The 19,437-nt window shown below is 42.9% G+C and overlaps 1 protein-coding gene across 1 annotated transcript in view; it reads right to left on the bottom strand.

The window, feature by feature from the left end:
• INTS9 (integrator complex subunit 9) overlaps positions 1 to 19,437 on the bottom strand; it is a 127,128-nt gene that overhangs the window by 52,572 nt on the left and 55,119 nt on the right. Inside the window, exons 5-6 of the mRNA XM_027549012.1 lie at positions 18,294 to 18,433; positions 16,112 to 16,198 (exon numbers count right to left, since the gene is read on the bottom strand). Of these exons, the coding sequence (XP_027404813.1) occupies positions 16,112 to 16,198; positions 18,294 to 18,433 (227 nt within the window). The remainder of the gene's footprint in view (positions 1 to 16,111; positions 16,199 to 18,293; positions 18,434 to 19,437) is intronic.

Genomic DNA, 19,437 nt, shown 5'->3' with positions numbered 1-19,437 from the left:
AAAAACCCTCAATGAAAAGATACTGACTGACTTGGGGTTTTACAATGAAATTACCGAACCAGACTATGTCATGGTAAAGTCCAGAATTCAACAAGACCTGGCACACAGACTTTCCAAGTAGCTTTTCTTTTTAACTGTTTAATTTCTTAAATATGAACCAATAACCAAGGATCACCATGTATCTAAATAAAGCCTCTAAAATGATAAAGGCCAAAACAAATGGAGGAAGGAGAGGAAATAAATTAGGTAGGTAGTAAATAACAATCATTATTCTCAGATAAATAAAAGAGTGTACCTAAGAAATGAGAAGACACTTCTACTAAAAGGGTGAAGAGTCATTAAGAGAATGAAAAGAACACTTATAAATGAAAATATGACATTATACAATGAGAGCATGCCAACAAAACAACACGATTTCAAAATAAGCTGCTGCTGCTGCTACTGCTAAGTCGCTTCAGTCGTGTCTGACTCTGTGCGACCCCATAGAAGGCAGCCCACAAAATAAGCTAAAAACGTTAAAAAGATATTCAAGACACAAAGACCCATATAAATGAAGAAATTAGAAAAGCTTAAATATGAAGGAACAGAACTACATGAAGAATTAGAAATTTAGTAAGAATTCAGGAATGAAGACTAAACTGAAAGACACACAAGAGTGGATATACACAACAGACATGCCAAGAGAGCAAAGACAGATACAACATACAGGTAACAGGAGTCCCGCACAGAAATCCAAGCAAGGGAACAGAATACCAAAAACCGTAAGTAGAAATAAAAAGAAACTACACACTGAAAGAACACAATGCAGACCCGAGAATACTGACCCAGGATAACTAACGCCAGATATATTCTGGGAAAATATTTAGATTACAGAGAAAAATCTTTGGGCGTGGAGGCAAAAAGGGCAAGTTATTTACAAGGAAAACAAGAAAAGATTACATCGGTTTTCAACAGTTACCAATGCTTTTTCTAGAATAAAATAGAGAAACATATTTAAGAGACTCAAAGAAAGAAAATGCAAGCCAAGGATTACATATTTAGCAAAACTTTGTGACTTTCAAGGTCACAGAGCACAGAAAAACAGTTATTAATCAGCAAGAACTCACAGAATACAGTTCTCATGATTCTATCCTGATATATCATCTGAAGAATGAGTTTCACACAACCCAAATTGACTACAGTAGAAACATCAATATAGGGGTTGATACTATTAAATGCAGAGTTCCTTGAGGAGAAAGGCCAAATGAAGTTGGAAGGGAGAGAGGACAGTATGTAACGGCTACATGTTCTGACAAGATAGACACAGTCAAAGTATAAAAGCAGCGGAAGAAAAATATATATTCTCTTTCCTCCAAAAAGGCCTCAAAACAACTGACCAATCCAGTAACAGTGAGCATTGTTAGCAACCAGAATGGGAGCTCAAAATCCCATTTCCACTAAAAGAATCCAGAGTTTCTTGGAGAAATGGGTGATTTCAGATTTAGGAACGTAAAAAAGGAGTCTTAGACATCCTGCTACATTGGATAACAAGCAAACTATCAAAAACTACAAACGATGTAACAAAAGGACATAGTGGATAAACTGAATATGCTTTCACTGACGGGACAACCTGAGCTGCAAGAAGGGTGATGTGGTGATGGGATGAAATCCACGCACTATGTATGTTTCAGCGCTGTGATTAGACTGGCGCACAGAGACCCGGTTTTTGAGTTACCAGACATTTTCTATCTCTTAACCTAGGTGGTGTTTATAGGGGTAGCTGCTTTACAATAGTTTTGTCAAGAAAATGCACTGTTCATAACAAACACCCTCTTCCAACAACACAAGAGAAGACTCTACACGTGGACATCACCAGATGTTCAACACCGAAATCAGATTGATTATATTCTTTGCAGCCAAATATGGAGAAGCTCTATACAGTCAGCAAAAACAAGACCGGGAGCTGACTGTGGCTCAGACCATGAATTCCTTATTGCCAAATTCAGACTTAAATTGAAGAAAGTAGGGAAAACCACTAGACCATTCAGGTATGACCTAAATCAAATCCCTTATGATTATACAGTGGAAGTGAGAAATAGATTTAAGGGCCTAGATCTGATAGATAGAGTGCCTGATGAGTTATGGAATGAGGTTTGTGACATTGTACAGGAGACGGGGATCAAGACCATCCCCATGGAAAAGAAATGCAAAAAAGCAAAATGGCTTTCTGGGGAGGCCTTACAAATAGCTATGAAAAGAAGAGAAGTGAAAAGCAAAGGAGAAAAGGAAAGATATAAACATCTGAATGCAGAGTTCCAAAGAATAGCAAGAAGAGATAAGAAAACCTTCTTCAGCGATCAATGCAAAGAAACAGAGGAAAACAACAGAATGGGAAAGACTAGAGATCTCTTCAAGAAAATCAGAGATACCAAAGGAACATTTCATGCAAAGATGGGCTCGATAAAGGACAGAAATGGTATGGACCTAACAGAAGCATAAGATATTAAGAAGAGATGGCAAGAATATACAGAAGAACTGTACAAAAAAGATCTTCACGACCCAGTTAATCACGATGGTGTGATCACTGACCTAGAGCCAGACATCCTGGAATGTGAAGTCAACTGGGCCTTAGAAAGCATCACTACAAACAAAGCTAGTGGAGGTGATAGAATTCCAGTTGAGCTATTCCAAATCCTGAAAGATGATGCTGTGAAAGTGCTGCACTCAATATGCCAGCAAATTTGGAAAACTCAGCAGTGGCCACAGGACTGGAAAAGGTCAGTTTTCATTCCAATCCCAAAGAAAGGCAATGCCAAAGAATGCTCAAACTACCGCACAATTGCATTCATCTCACACGCTAGCAAAGTAATGCTCAAAATTCTCCAAGCCAGGCTTCAGCAATATGTGAACCATGAACTTCCTGATGTTCAAGCTGGTTTTAGAAAAGGCAGAGGAACCAGAGATCAAATTGCCAACATCCACTGGATCATCGAAAAAGCAAGAGAGTTCCAGAAAAACATCTATTTCTGCTTTCTTGACTATGCCAAAGCCTTTGACTGTGTGGATCACAATAAACTGTGGGAAATTCTGAAAGAGATGGGAATACTAGACCACCTGACCTGCCTCTTGAGAAATTTGTATGCAGGTCAGGAAGCAACAGTTAGAACTGGACATGGAACAACAGACTGGTTCCAAATAGGAAAAGGAGTATGTCAAGGCTGTATATTGTCACCTTGGTTATTTAACTTATATGCAGAGTACATCATGAGAAACGCTGGGTTGGAAGAAACACAAGCTGGAATCAAGATTGCTGGGAGAAATATCAATAACTTCAGATATGCAGATGACACCAGCCTTATGGCAGAAAGTGAAGAGGAACTCAAAAGCCTCTTGATGAAGGTGAAAGTGGAGAGTGAAAAAGTTGGCTTAAAGCTCAACATTCAGAAAACGAAGATCATGGCGTCTGGTCCCATCACTTCATGGGAAATAGATGGGAAACAGTGGAAACAGTGTCAGACTTTATTTTTCTGGGCTCCAAAATCACTACAGATGGTGATTGCAGCCATGAAATTAAAAGACGCTTACTCCTTGGAAGGAAAGTTATGACCAACCTAGACAGCATATTCAAAAGCAGAGACATTACTTTGCCAACAAAGGTCCGTCCAGTCAAGGCTATGGTTTTTCCTGTGGTCATGTATGGATGTGAGAGTTGGACTGTGAAGAAGGCTGAGTGCCGAAGAATTGATGCTTCTGAACTGTGGTGTTGGAGAAGACTCTTGAGAGTCCCTTGGACTGCAAGGAGATCCAACCAGTCCATTCTGAAGGAGATCAGCCCTGGGATTTCTTTGGAAGGAATGCTGCTAAAGCTGAAACTCCAGTACTTTGGCCACCTCACGCGAAGAGTTGACTCACTGGAAAAGACTCTGATGCTGGGAGGGATTGGGGGCAAGAAGAGAAGGGGACGACAGAGGATGAGATGGCTGGATGGCATCACTGACTCGATGGACGTGAGTCTGAGTGAACTCCGGGAGTTGGTGATGGACAGGGAGGCCTGGCGTGCTGTGATTCATGGGGTCGCAAAGAGTCGGATACGACTGAGCGACTGATCTGATCTGATCTGATCTGATCTATCAAGCTTTGTGGGGTTTTTTGGTCTGTGTTTTTCATTACAATATAAAAAGGTTAATTTTAAAATATAGAAAAATTTATGTCAAAACAAGAAATAAGTAGCAGAAACAAAAAATATTCATAGGAAGGTTGGGAGATAAAATAAATTCCCAGACAGAATAACAAAACAAAGTGACGGTAAAGAGGAGAGATAAGTATTTGAGTGTCAGTCCAGGAGGTTCAACACCCAAATAACACGAGTTCCAAAAAATACACAAAAATTGAAAAAAGGAATTTTAGAAGGGGAGAAAAATTTATTTTTTAAACCAGAATTGAAATTCTCCATTTTCTAGATTGAGGGTCAGCAAACATTTTAGATACAGGGCCACAGATGCTTTAAACTCTGGACGCCACATACAGTCTCTGTCAAGTTATTCAACTTGGCCATATACCACCACAATGATAAGAGTGTGTCTGTGTGCCAATAAAACTTTATTTACAAAAATAGTGGCAGGCCAGATTCAGACACAAATCAGGTACTTCACCATAGCTGCCGACACTTTTCTACACTGAAAGGACACACTAAGCTCAGTCCATGAATGTAAACTATCTTTAGGTAAGACACACCATCATAAACTTTAAGGACAAGAAGATTCTAAAAGTCTCCACAGAGGAATAAACAGTATACATACAGGAGATCAAGCCTTACTGGACTTTTCAACAGCATTTCTGGGAGACAGAAGAAAATAGTGCAATACTTTAAAAATTCTATGAGCAAAGTACATCTGGTTTGCATTTCTATCAGAGTGTGAGGGTAGAATGCAGACATTTTAGATGTGCAGGGTCATAGAAAATTTACTTCTCACGCACTCTTTTTCAGGGAGTTGGTGGAGGAGGTGCCTGGCAAAATGAAGGTGTAAACCAGAAAAAGAAAGGCCCAGAAAATAGAGCTTCTAACAGAAGAAAAGGGTGAAGAAATCTATAGGATCAAGGTGGAGAAAGTCCCAGACTGAATGCTGTGTAGTAGTCCCAAGGGCATCTGACACCAGGCAGGGTAAGAGTGAAGACTCAGGGAGGGGACTTCTAGAAAAGGAAGATAAAATTGTCAGACTATTCATCAAGTCTGAACATACTGAGGAGAGACTCAGACAAATGGGGGAAAGGTTAGAGATCAATTACTAATATAATATGTAAGGGCTTTCCAGGCGGCCCAGTGGTTAAGAATCCACCTGCCAATGCAGGAGACGCGGGTTTGATCCCTGGGTCGGGAAGATCCCTTGCAAAAGGAAATGACAACCTACTCTGGAATCCTTGCCTGGGAAATCCCATGGACAGAGGAGCCTCGCAGGCTATAGACAAGGGGTCATAAATAGTTGGACGTGACTGAGCAATTGAGCATATATGCACCCAGAAAACTAGGCAAATAAACAAGCAAGATAATTACTAACTCAAAGGGAAACAGAAAGTTGTGCGAGAAAAAAAAAAACCCTAACAATGTTACACGGCCAGTGAATTGCATTTCCATGGTCATAATAATGTAAACATGGAACAGAGATTTAGTAAAAACAGCACACAGGTCACGTAGGTCCAACTCTCTTCACCTTTGTTTCTGCAGCAACAAAATACCAACAATCCTTCTTTTTACCTTCCGCATAAAGACAGGTGGCCGAGACCACCTGTCTCGGCCAGGTGCATATCCCGATTTTTTTATTTCATGTACCTGTCCTTTAGAGTGAATTGATTTAGGTTTCACAATATTGAGTCAATAAATATTTACTTAGCTCTGATTATGGCCACAGTACTCAAGTCCTGTAAGAAACTGAATAGGTATAACATAAAGGCCTCAGCTTACAGGAACTTAGTCTGAAAAAATTTTTACAACAGTACAAGGCAAAAAAGGAGACATGGAAAACCGTCGTAAGTCATTCTTGCCTGCATACTTGTCTTCCCTCCCAGAAGGGGCTAAATGATACACTGAAAATGCAAATCTCTACACATACACACACAGTCTCTCTCTCTCCTCCTCCAATTTAATGGTTCACCATTACATTCAGGATAAAATTGAAGGCTCTCAGCATGACTCATAAGGCTCTTCTTTATCATGGTCCTACCTCAGCCTACATTCTACACATTGAACTATATAAGGAACTCTCTAAGTGCCAGGCTCCCTCAAAGCTGTAACATTCCACTGTCCACTTCTTCATATTTTGTGTGGACAACGTGTGTGCATACTCAGTTGCGTCTGACTCTCTGTGACTCCATGGACTGTAGCCCACCAAGCTCCTCTGCTTATGGGATTTCCCAGGCAAGAATACTGGTGCGGATTGCCATGCCCTCCTCCAGAGGGTCTTCCAGACCCAGGGACTGAACTTGCATCTCTTGCATTTCCTGCACTGAAGATGGATTCTTTACCACTGAGCCACTGGGGATGCCTTACTCCTGCTTCAAAATTTAGGCGACCTGTCACCTTTTCTCAGGTCTTGTGACACCTGTCTCAGCCAGGTGCATATCCCGTGTGCTGAGAAGATGGCTGACGGAGTCTCAGAGTCCAGGAAGTGGCACAGAAGCCCTCTCTGGAGCAGGTTCATGGCAAGGGGCCGCCACCGACACTTCTGTCTCCTTCCGCACCCCCTGCTACTATCTTCCACCCATTGAGGAAGGAGAGGTTTCTCTTGGAGACACCAGGGGAAGAGCAGACGATTTAGACTTGTCTGGATGAAAATCTCAGCACTGCCTCTTCACCTGTGAGCCTCAGTTTCCTCATCTGTGAAAAAGGAGAGTATCACCTCCCTGTTAGAGCTGTCCTGTGAGGAGTGAAGGGCAGAACACACAGAAGTGTCTGCCATAGAACAGAGGCTGGGTGAGGACTCTCTCCAACCTTCCCCAACATACACAGCCATCGCTGCCCCAGAACAAGCATTTTCCAACAATACTGTGGGGGACTTTAACGCAGGGTAATTTCTTTAGATGAATCTGACCCTGAACTTGAGTGGCCCAGGCACTGCTCCAGAGAGTCTCAAGGAAGAACCCAAGTTACTCCCCTGCTTTGAGTAAGTATGTGTGCTCAGTCACGTCCAACTCTTTGTGACCCCATGGACTACAGCTTGCCAGGCTCCTCTGTCCACAGAATTTTCTGGGGAAGAATACTGGAGTGGGTTGCCATTTTTTCCTTCAGGGGATCTTTCCTGATCCAGAGATCAAACCTATGTCTCCTGCATTGGCAGGTGAGTTTATTTTTTTTCTCCCCACTGAGCCACCTGAGAAGCCCTGCTTTAGTGCCTCCTTTAAACTCCTTGAGATCAGGAGGCCCTATGGCTTGGGCTTCCCAGGACTGCCCTTCATTAAGAATAAAGACTTCTTCCTTTGGGCTGGGTATGAGCAGGAGTTTCTTAACTTGCTACCCAAGCTGGAAGGTTATTATGTGAGTGGCTAGAGTGATAAATAATGATGCCTAACCACATCTTTCACCTCAGTTGGATCTGTTTTAATTGCTCTTAGCTCTGCCAAGGCCCTACCATAGAGACACTTCTTCTTGAGACTGTGCTAACAAGTCACACGCCAGCTAGATCAGATACACATTCTTTAACTGACTTTAGGTACATCGGTTTATTTCTGGGCTGTCTATTTGGTTCCATTGATCCATGTGTCTGTATTATTTGAAGCTCAGTGGTAAGTCTGGGGAGAGGTGAGCCCTAAGAAAGCATGCGAGGTGGTAAGCATCCGGGAGAAACTGATCAGTGAGCCAGAAGAGCAAGGTCAGGCAGGTCCCCCACGACTCTGGTCTCAAGTCTGACCTGATCAGCTTAGGATGGGTGACAGGCAGCTTCTGACACAGCTTCCAAGGCTCCCCACCTCCCATACTTGCCCCCTCGTGTGAGCTCCTCCCGCCAGATATAGGTTGGACCTACCGGCTAGCTTCTAGTGAAGAGAATATGACAAAGGTGACAAGCGGTCACTTGCAAGATTAGGTTACAAAGGACTGGGACTTCCTTCTTGTCCACAGTCTCTCCTCTGGCCTCCTGTTCGCTCTGATGTAGCCAGCTGCCGTGCTGTGAGATGCTCTGAGGAGAGGCCCATGGGGCAAGGACCCAGGGGAAGCTTCAGTCCAACATCCCTGAGGAACTGAATCCTTCCAACCTCGATGTAAATGAGCCAAGGGGATCCTCCTGGTGAAGCCTGAGAAAAGGGTGGCCTGGTGGGAGACCCAGTTACTAATACATTAGGAAGCGTCTTGGGCTGTGCTCTGGTACAGAGGCACTGTTTTCAACTAAGTTTGGGTTTTCTCAGGTCTGGTCAATGACATTTTTACAAACTCTAACTGTACAGAACATCTGCAGCATGGTCATCATATCCAATTTAAATTTGATTTCTGCTTTAGTTGCAACATTGAATAATTCACCTAACCTCTTTCCTTCCCTTCATAAATCTAAATGGATGGTAAAATGTTTCCTTCAAAAACTGTTGAAGACCACAGCAAATGAGTAATCACACACACACGTGTATATGTATACTATATTATTAACATTATATATCTATGATTATTCAGTGCCTATGAATTCCTCCCCCTTACTCTTATGCTTAAATTCTTTGGGTATCTTATACTGGTACCTTATATATAGACTACACTACTTTCAGATCTAAAACTAATTAATTATCATTTCTCTATTGGAAAACATCTAGAGGTTTCCTTTATCACAAAGGTTTGGTGACTCTGTTTTCACAAACAATTTTGATAAATTTTCTATCCGCTAGACAAAAGACTTCAACCAGGAAATCAGTCAAACGCATTGTTGGCTTTTCCAAAAGAACAGCCTTTGAATATTCTTTTGTGCAGGGTTAGCTTGCAGTGCTGCTCTCCCTCGGGTGTGCACTGGCTAACTGCAATCCAACCAGTCCCTCTCAATCGTGCCATGTTGCCATGTTCTTGCCCACAATATCCTCTTATCTAAGAATGACCTCTTTCCTCATTCACCCTGTTTAACCTGCTAAGCCCGGCCCAAGTCTCGCTACTTGGATACAGGTACTATGCCTTAAACTTTTGGGGGCATTTCCCTACAAACTTATCATAATGCCAGGCCCTTGGGAGTTAATCAACAAACAAGACTGAAGTCCTCTGAGTTTCCTACTTCTACTCCCAAATTCCCTTCGCTAACACCATTTTTACTCTTTCAAGTTACATGGTCCCTTTCTCCTTCTATCACTTAACATCTCGTCTAACTCGCTTTCCCTAAAACTTATGCTTGAGGCCATAATTACAGAGAGGCCTTTACAGAGCCATTCAAAGCCATTAGGATTATTGGCTGATTAAGGATAAGTCGGATAAGGAAACCCAGTGGGAACTAGTTCTGTTTTTGCTGGCTTTCTAATTTATCAAAGTCAAGTTCTCAGAGTCTAAATGTTTAATAAGTACTTTCTAAAAGATTTCATTGTTTTGTTTTGTTCTTATCACACTTGAGTGCTTAATAAACATTTTTCTCCCAGGGCTTGACATCACGCCAGAACTCTGCTGTCTGTTCTTCCAACCAACCAGCACAAGATCATGTGTTTTCGTAAAAGAGCAAGACTTTTAGGTCCACAGGGACCACTTAAAAGCTTATAAATATAACACTGGTTGGGCTTTTTCTAAGTGTTTGAGAAGAAAAGAAGCAGAAAAAATTTCTTTCCTCTCATTATAGTGAAGTGTGCTTAATACACACGGAGGTGGTGGGAGGATGGAGATGTGTCAGCGGACTGACGCTCTTTATGGTTTTCATTGTTTAGTTGCTCAGTCGTGTCCGACTCTTTGTGATCCCACGGGCCAGGTTTCTCGGTTCATGGGATTTCCCAGGCAAGAATACTGGAGATTAGCCATTTCTTTCTCCTGGGGATCTTCCTGACCCAGGGATCAAACCTGAGTCTCCTGCACTGGCAGGCAGATTCTTTATTACTGAGTCTCCAGGGAAGCCTTATGATCTTTATGGAATTTACCAAAAGCAAAACCTGAAAATCAAGCATTTCTTAATACTAAACTGAAATCAGATTACAAACCTTGATTTTTGTTTTAGATCAATTTCTCTCTTAAAAGCACAAAGGCAATTGTTTAGGCTACCAAAGCATGACATAAATAATTCTTGAGAGGGCCTAACCCATCTCTGCTTTCATTTTCTGCTTATCAAAACCCTCTTATCTATAATTTGATCTCTTTAAGTGGACTTGCTGCCCAAAACAGAGTCCTAGGCAGATGAACGCTCCTAGTTCTCAGGATAAAGTAATTAAATGGAGTTTTTGTCTGTCAGCCAGTATCCTGGGAGTTTAGTTAGGCCGAACCTGCCCTTCAGAGGCTAACTGACTCTAAGTGAAATGAAATGACTAAGTTTCTGGAACTGCAAAGTTGTGATGATGCCATCAAAGTACCACCACTCTCTGCTGCTGCTAAGTCGCTTCAGTCGTGTCTGACTCTGTGCGACTCCATAGATGGCAGCCCACCAGGCTTCCTCGTCCCTGGGATTCTCCAGGCAAGAACACTGGAGTGGGTTGCCATTTCCTTCTCCAATGCATGAAAGTGAAAAGTGAATTTGAAGTCGCTCAGTTGTGTCCGACTCTTAGCAACCCCATGGACTGCAGCCCACCAGGCTCCTCCATCCATGGGATTTTCCAGGCAAGAGTACTGGAGTGGGGTGCCATTGCCTTCTCCGACCACTCTCTAAGAACCGCTTAAGACATCTTTAAAAACTTTAACATAAGCAAACTGTGTTCAATTCAATTCTCCTATATTACAGAAAAGAAGACTGAGTCCCAGAATCTGAATGATACTGCTAATGATCATCAACAGGGGGATTAGGAAAATAACTTCTCTTCTGCTATACTAAATACGTTGGTCTCACTAGGAAAGGCAGTGCTGAAAGATAAGTAAGGCTGAGGAAGGCAGATGTGTGATGGTTACTGAAAGGCGGGTGATGCGAGCCACGCATATCATTAAAGGGAGAAAGGATGCTGGTGTTCGCTGAGCACCTACCGTGTGCCTGGCACTGTTTTAAGGACTTTACTTGCATTACTCATTTAGTCCTCACAACAGCCTGGTGACGTTGCTAATACTATTCCTATCATAAAAACAAGAAAACAGAGCCGAGAAGAGATGAGCTTCTGCAGCCAAAAAGCAGATCTGAAATTCAAACACCAGTCTATTTGACCTCTAAGCCCAGAGTTTTAATTTTCTTCCTGCTACATAGTGAGACCTGATAAATTCATCTATAAATACCTAAAGAGTGTCAGAACAGAGGAACTTCAAGTACAATATGCTTTTTTTTTTTTTAAATTATGTCTTCTATAAGGTATAAACCCATATTTTAAGCTCACAGTACTGAAAATTGCCATAACATTTCAGCCAGGAATATATCGATGCATAATTCCTTAACGCTAGTCAGAGGATTGTGACAATATCCTATAATGATTTAGCCTCTTAATTATAATTGTAGATTTCTAGTCTTATACAAAAAGTGCTACATTTACATAAAAAATATTAGAAGATGGGTTAGTTTCTTCAGTGCAATATTGTGCTTTAAATTTTCCCACTAAAAACCTAAATTTTGAAGTGTATATGGGAATGTCAAGAGGCTCAAAAATTTTATGGTAGGGGATTCTCCTTTCCCTACCCTTCAAAAATCTCTTTCAAGAAGTGTAAGCTGCAATGTCAAAATGAGGAAGGATAGCTAACTTCTAAATAAATCTCAGGGAGCAGTGTCAACTGAGCTGGGGAGTCTGACAGCTGCCAAAAAGCAAGCGTAATGGTTTTTTGGGGGGGGGATGGCAGGTTGGTAAATACACTAATACTAAATCAAATGCTAATTCAAACTAACTTCCTGTGATTTAAGGGAATTTGTCAGAAACCAATGAGCCTGAAAGATGTTCATATATTGTTTTTTTTTTGGTTGATGGTCTTATGAGTAACTTAAGCGACTAAGATGCATTTCAATTTTAAACACTTAACCGTGAGACAGCTTGTATAAGGTTTAGGTCAAAAATTAGGGGCTTGAATCCAACTCATGGAAGTGTTCTGCTTGAGGTGTTCATTGGTAATTTTATTTTAATGTGAGAGCCAACTTTTTAAAAGGTAGAAAAAAAAATCACATGTGAAACATCCAGATCCTGAGCTTCTCATAAAAAAAAAAAAAAAAAAAAGAACAGGTTTTGGCAGTGATGGGCTCGCTTTCCCATATGCCCTAAACTGTGCTGAAGTTGTGTGTCAGCTGCCCCTTTGGAGAGGTCTGGTCACCAGGCCATGGTTCCCACCAGCCAACCCCACTCCTGTACTTACCTACCCCTTTCTCATCCCTAGAGGTATCTGAGATTGTGAACCCTATTTTATAGGAATGGAACAAGGGGAATGAAGGAATTAAAAAATAAATTGAGATATAAAGAAAAGATACAGCCGTATCATTTGGTCACTGTACTAAGTGACAGCAAGCAAACAGTGATTTGCGATAGAGTCTGTCACAGTGTCTTGGGACATATGATATCATCTGGCTTATGACGGGGAACTTTTCAAGGGGTGTAAATCCTTAAATGTTTACATGAAACGCTTTTAGTATTCTGGCACAAGATGAAGTTCTGGGTGACTATTTTGAGAGAACTCTTTTGTCAGATTTCAATTACAAAATAGCTCCTCACATTTTTCTACCAGTTCTAATATTTATGCTGAATTTCTTCAAGAGAAAAAAAAAAGGACATGGCTTGCTTAATTGTCCGTCACCTTGATTTAATCTTTCCAATAATCAGACTCTTCTCTTTCACTATCAGTAACTATGGCTCATCTCACACTCAGAAACCAAAACAAAATGCTTGATGGGGATCAGAAATATGCTCAGGATACACGAAGTAATGAAATACAGTCTCCGATTGGTCCAAGTTATCCTTTCTTCTCAACAAGCTACCTCTCAACAGTTTCTGGTTTTTGCCCACCAGGTGGCGAGATAACAGATTCAAGGTTTTATTTCAACTAGCACCTTTCTCAGAGAAGGCAATGGCAACCCACTCCAGTGTTCTTGCCTGGAGAATCCCAGGGACGGCGCAGCCTGGTGGGCTGCCGTCTATGGGGTCGCACAGAGTCGGACACGACTGACGTGACTTAGCAGCAGCAGCAGCAGCACCTTTTTAAAAAAACAGAGATATCCTAAAGCACCTTAGGAAATTACTTTCAGGCCCCCTCCCTAGCCCTCTGCTCCTTCCAGTTCAATTCACCTTTTCCCCTAAAATACGATGGCATTTTTATCGGTGAGCCAGTTATCTTGTATTTTACAAAGAATGGGAAGCAAAGACCACTGCCAAGGATTCTGTCCAAGGTCACAAACAAAAAAGGCAAAATAAGGACTTGGACGTCTCAAGGCTTGGTCCAGGGTTTGGGAATCAGGAAACAGTGACCTTTGAACATCATTATTGGTGTGCCAAAATTCTTCATGGCAGAATATTTAAGGGTGTAAATTTAAAAGGAGGAAGTGAGGGGAGCCAAGGTGTCCGTGTTCCACAGCAAGTGAAAACAAACTCCTCAGGTTTCTAAGGAGGGGGGTGAAGCGAGGAACTGGGACAAGTGTGGGCCAGTGGGCAGACAGGAGAGGGGAAAAAAGGAGAGGAGGTATGTGATGGGCAGGAGGAAGGAGGCTGAGAGTAAGAAGGCACTCGGGACGGGAGGGGACCCGTGCTAAGCTGGCAGATCAAGGAAGGCAGCCACGAGCACTGAGAAAATTCAGAAATGCACGCGTCTCCCAAGTGTTTCCTAATGACAAGTCAGACAGATACCATGTCCCCAGTGAAGGAAACAGAGACACAAAGAAGACCCATAAAACACAGAAGATGTGCACTCATGCATTCTTCCATCACATGAGGGGCTCACATGCTCTGCAGGAGAGGCCTGTAATGGCTGAGGGGCCGCCCAGCACAGTGGTTAGCGGCGCGGTGCTGGGATCCAGACAAGCCCAGCTGCCTGGGTTTGAATCCAAATCCTACCATTCTCTAATTGGTTGAGCTGAACAAGTTACTTAACCTCACTGTGCCTGTTTTCTCTTCTGCAAAACGATCATGTTGAAGAACTAAGTGAAGTAAAGAAAACACTGAGAAGAGGGTCAGGCACGTAACAAGTGCTACTTAAGTTAAACAAGATGAATAACACATGTGATAAAGGAATGCATCGAGGAGACTCATATTCTCATCTCTGAGACAGTCACAGTATAAAAACAAAGCAGGGACTTCCCTGGTGGTCCAGTGGCTAAGACCCCCCTTCCTATGCAGGGGGTGCAAGTTTGATCGCTGGTTGGGAAGCTAAGGTCCCACATGCTGCATGAGCCAAAAACCAAAATGTAAAACAGAAGCAATATTGTAACAAATTCAATAAAGACTTTGAATATGGTCCACGTTAAAAAAAATATATAAGCAAAAACCAAACAAAGCATATTCTCCTAGCTACATGTTCATAGTGTGTATTAGTTGACCAGCTGTGTCTGACTCTGTACAATCCCATGGACTGTAGCCTGCCAGGTTCCTCTGTCCATGGGATTTCCCAAGCAAGAATACTAGAGTGGGTTGTCACTTCCTCCTCTAGGGGATCTTCCTGACCCAGGGATCGAACCTGGGTCTTATGCATGGCAGGCAGACTCTTTATGGTCTGAGCCACCAGGGAAGCCTATTCATATTCATGTATCCTTGTAGAAAGAATGTCACAAAACCCAAGACATTCTAAAGTTTAGGTAACAGATGGCTCACAAATCATGGACCTAGAGGGAAAGAACTCAATGACGAGGTAGCTGGAAGAGAGTAGAATGGGTAGGAGTATAAGGAACACACCTAAGAAATTACATACGAGTTCTGACTCTGGACGCCAGGCCTGGAGGGCTGGGGCTGAGGTGCTGGGGGTTAAGGGCAGCAACTGGCAGGGGTGACCAGCTGCAATGTGTTAAGACTGACTGGTGTCCTCTACTATCCATCAAACATGAGCGCAGGAGAAGAACCAAGCTGCCTCTCTGCCTTCTCGACTGCATTTCCACTCCCTTCACCTCTTCATTCTTCCGCTACAGCCTTCTTAGTTCAGGCTTCTGTTCTCTTGCCTGGGTTTCTGCCACTGGGCTTCCTGCTCCTGTCTCTGTATCCCATCCATCCTCCATGCTGCTTCCAGGGTTGCTTCCTCTCAGTAGATATGCGATCATGTCTCTGCCTCGTCAACCTCCCCCGATGAACTTCCCACACCCGATTACAGAAAAATCAGTCTTCACATGGTAGACTCTTCATTAGCTTGCTCCAGTGTCCCTGTCTAGGGACATTTCACCCTTCCCCCTCTGTACTCAACCAATTCTAATCCACCCTGGACTTCTCATTGTTCCCTGAATATACTATATCAAGGGCCCCAACCTCTGGGATCTAATGCCTAATGATCCGAGGTGGAGTTGATGTAATAATAATGGAAATAAAGTGCACAATAAATGCGATGCACTTGGACCATCCCCAAACCATCCCCCGCCCCAGTCCATGGAACACCTGTCTTCTACAAAATGGGTCCCTGGTGCCAAAAAGGCTGGAGACTGCTGTATCCTACGATGCTTTGCCTGGACCCCACTTTATGACCTTTTCTATCAGGAGAGGTCCTTTTCTTTCTCCGACACTAACCTTAATTGTCATCTCCTAAGGAATGTCCCTCCTCAGTTCCCTAAGCAAAGAAACACCTTCATTTTCGGAGCACCTATAGCCTTGTGACCAAGCATCTGTTACAATCCATGCCACCCAAGACTGTAATGTACGTGTTTCATTGTCTGACTTCCCATTAACCCCTCTGCACCTCAAAGAGACAGCCAACTGTTTACAAAACACCCAAACCTAGCATACTACCTTGCATATGGCATGGCTGCCTCTCAAAATATGTTGGTTGAATCAAACACAGGGGAAAGAGAATCTTGGTTCTAATAGTATAAGCTCAGCAGAAAACAAGAAAACACCTGAGACTGCTTTGCTAAGCCCTTCCCCTGCCCCCCACAGCTGTCAAGGGGAGTGACCGCCCACTGCTCACCGCTGAATATCCTTGTTCTTCCACAGGGAGGCAGACTGGGCCTTGGGCACTCGTTCAATGAAGTTCACCAACTCTTCCATGAGAAGCCTGAGTGGAAACAAGGAAAGCTATGAACACCCAAAAAGAGCGTCAGAAAAACATGGCACTCTAACACAGTCAAGAGAAAAGGGCTTGTTTGCCTGCCCCTCCCCAATCATCTTTCTTCCTGTTTCATAGAAATGTGGGCACCATTTTATATAAAGCTGAACAAAAACTTAGACTCTGTCTTGAATTTCCATGTTAAAAAATCGGAATGTAAATGATTTAATTCACCTTTAAAATAAGCCTGGAGTGTCGCTTATCTTGAAAGGCTGAAATATTTAAACCTACAGTTTTACTCTCACTCTTAAGATCTCTGCCTTTATTGAAGTAATTAAAAACACAGCAGGAGAAAAAGCTAAATGAGCATGAAGTATCTGATTTTGGTGGTAGCAGAGGTAGGGGCAGGATCGTTTCTTAACGACAACATTAAATGGACATTTTTAAACTGGGAAAACAAATTTTCTTCACATTATGTTTTAGGAATGAACAAAATTCCACATGCAAGAACACTAATCCTACAGGTCTAACTCAAGGACCTGCCAAAGAACAGGTTCTGCGACTGCAAGCTGGATTTCCACAGACTCCCACCTGAGGGAACCTGAGAGATGCCTCACTCAGCTGGTCAAAGATCTCATGCTCTGAGGAAGCCACGGAACAGAGCGCTGAGAGGCCCCTGCATAGCTACAGGATTTCCAGAAAGCTAGAAACAGACTTTTACATCTTGACTCCCCTATGTAATACAGTACAGATGTTCCGTATCGACTTAAATCCTCTCCCAATAAACATACAGGCGTGGCAAGCCATAAATTTATTAGCATTTTGAATGCTGGAAAACTTCATTTTGCTTCCATTTATTTACTTATTCCTAATACCATCGCTGTCTTTCATCTCAAGGGAGCAGCACCTGTTCTGGCATTCGAAGGTCTGGGATTCAGGCTCATGGCTGTTGTGGCTGTCGCTTTCAGGAGAACATTCTGCTATGTCCATCCTCAGGACTTAGCTTTCTCACATAATCTAATGCTTTCAGTTTCTCCTCTCCCTGAAACTGATCCATCACCTTTACTTCTCTATTATGTCTTTCCCTCAGATCTTTTACAGTTTTTCTGTACACACTGAGGGTAATAAATTGGACACAAAAAACACAGACAGATTTTGCTTCACTCCTGGTAATTCCATCTTGCTGGACTTCAGCCAGACTCTGGAACCTAGAACGAAGAGTCTATATTGCATGTGGATCCTGTAGTTTGGGTCTTGATAGTTTTACCTCATACCATACTGGGCTGTTTGCTTCAACACCATTCTTTCTGTTCTGGGGTAATTTTCTTCACATAATTTTTATTTTCTCACTAAATGATGCTATGGTTACTTGAAACAATCTTCTGTCCCACAGAGACTTGGGAGGGGCTGGCATCTGGCTCACAGCATTCTCAGAGTCAAAGAAAGACTGTGAGGTTTTCATTTCATTGGGTCTTGAGTTTCACTCAGTCAACAGTACAGACAACTTCATCTAAATTCTTATCCTGTTTTCTACCAGCCATCTCTTTCTCTCTTTTTTCCTTTTATTGGCATGTGGGATCTCAGTTACCGGATCAGGGATTGAACCCACACCCTCTGCAATATTAAGTGTGGAGTCTTCACCACAGGACCACCAGGGAAATCCTGCAAGCCATCTCTGTTTATAGTCTGCACTAAAAGGCGGGGGGCAGGGGAGGGGGGCGGGCGGATTTTGAAAGCAAAGTAGTAAATTTTCTTTTTTTTTTAAATGTGCTGTGTTCCTTTCTCCCCCAAAGCCCTCTGTATTGCATCTCGGTGGCACCTACTGAATGATACCTCCCCTAATTAGTGTCGTCTGCATAGAAGAGTTGTCCCTCTCTTTCTGTTTTTCTAAGACTAAATGACCACTATTTGCAGCATCCATCTCTAGGCAACTCCAACGAACATTTGTTTTATCAGCAGAGTTGTCTATTCATTCTGTTTCTCTGGGTCAGCTGCTCAGGGGGAAACAACGGTGCCCCTGGGCACAACACTCTATTAGAGAGTCACTGTGGAAGGGAGGAGCTCTCCAGCCACTCACTCACAGCTCAAGCAGAAATGCCCTCACCTGCCAATCTGAACGGTGGGCTCCGTGGCGTAGACTGTGCCCGTGAACCCGGTGTGCTCGGTGATGTAGGGCAGGGCCATCATGCAGTGATAGTTAGAGATGAGGATCACATCCACTGTAGACAGATCTATTAGCTCGGTCTGGAAAAAAAGGGGAGGGAGTGATACGTATCTGTGCGCGGCACACAGATCAGCATGATGGGGCTGAAAAATGACACTGTCAGAAGGCAGAGGAGCGGCTGTGGTGCTACAGAATAATGATGCAGTCCCTGTAATGTTCCCGGTCTCTCATACGGGGATATTCCCTAGTGCTGACGTGGAGCAGCAGGACAGGACGGCTGCTGATTTTACTAAAACAGAGTTCTGAGAGGCAGACGTATGAGGATAAATGACAACGGGACACTGGCCACTGCTGCCTGCCAGGTGGAGCCAGGTGACAGGAAGCAGCTGTGAGGGAGCACCACACAGGAAGCAGATCTTCAGAAGTCCACTGTGGCAGACAACTTTATTTTTTTTCGAGGTAACTTTTGACCACTAGTGCTGAATAGAGAACCACCCCCCCCCGCCGACAAATGTAGTGGCAGAGTCATAAAAGGAGGTTATACTCTTGTATTCTACCCTAATCACAACCCTCAGTCTACCCTTTACTCCACTATTAATGTCATGCGAACAGGGAAAAAGACAGGTTGGCAGGTGAGGAATAATGCTACTCATGTTGAGTAAATTTTATGAAAACTTTTAGTAGAAGGGAACAATTTTTACATAAATTTAAGCCCTACCTGCCTTAAAAAAAAATTATGAAGTATTTTTTTGGGGGCAATTGCTTCTGTGTTTTTTGTTTTTTTTAAAATATTTACTTATTCATTTGGTTGTGCTGGGTCTTAGTTGCAGCACACAAGATCTAGGCCCTTCACCAGGGATTGAACCAGGGACCAGCCATTAGGAATGCAGATTCTCAGCCCTGGACCACCAGGGAAGTTCCCCTACCTGCTTTTAAGGCTCAATTCTCTTCTTCCGCTAAGCCTTCCTGATTTGCCCAGATGAAAGAAAGCACTTCTTCCTAAGAACTGCCAAGGCACTTTGTGAATATCCCTCTTAAAGCAGTTACTACTCTTTACTATGGTGGGCACCTCAAAGTACCCCCT

The sequence above is a fragment of the Bos indicus x Bos taurus genome, chromosome 8 (assembly GCF_003369695.1).
Source record: "Bos indicus x Bos taurus breed Angus x Brahman F1 hybrid chromosome 8, Bos_hybrid_MaternalHap_v2.0, whole genome shotgun sequence".
Lineage (NCBI taxonomy): Eukaryota > Metazoa > Chordata > Mammalia > Artiodactyla > Bovidae > Bos > Bos indicus x Bos taurus.
This window is presented reverse-complemented; position numbering and strand designations above follow the sequence as displayed.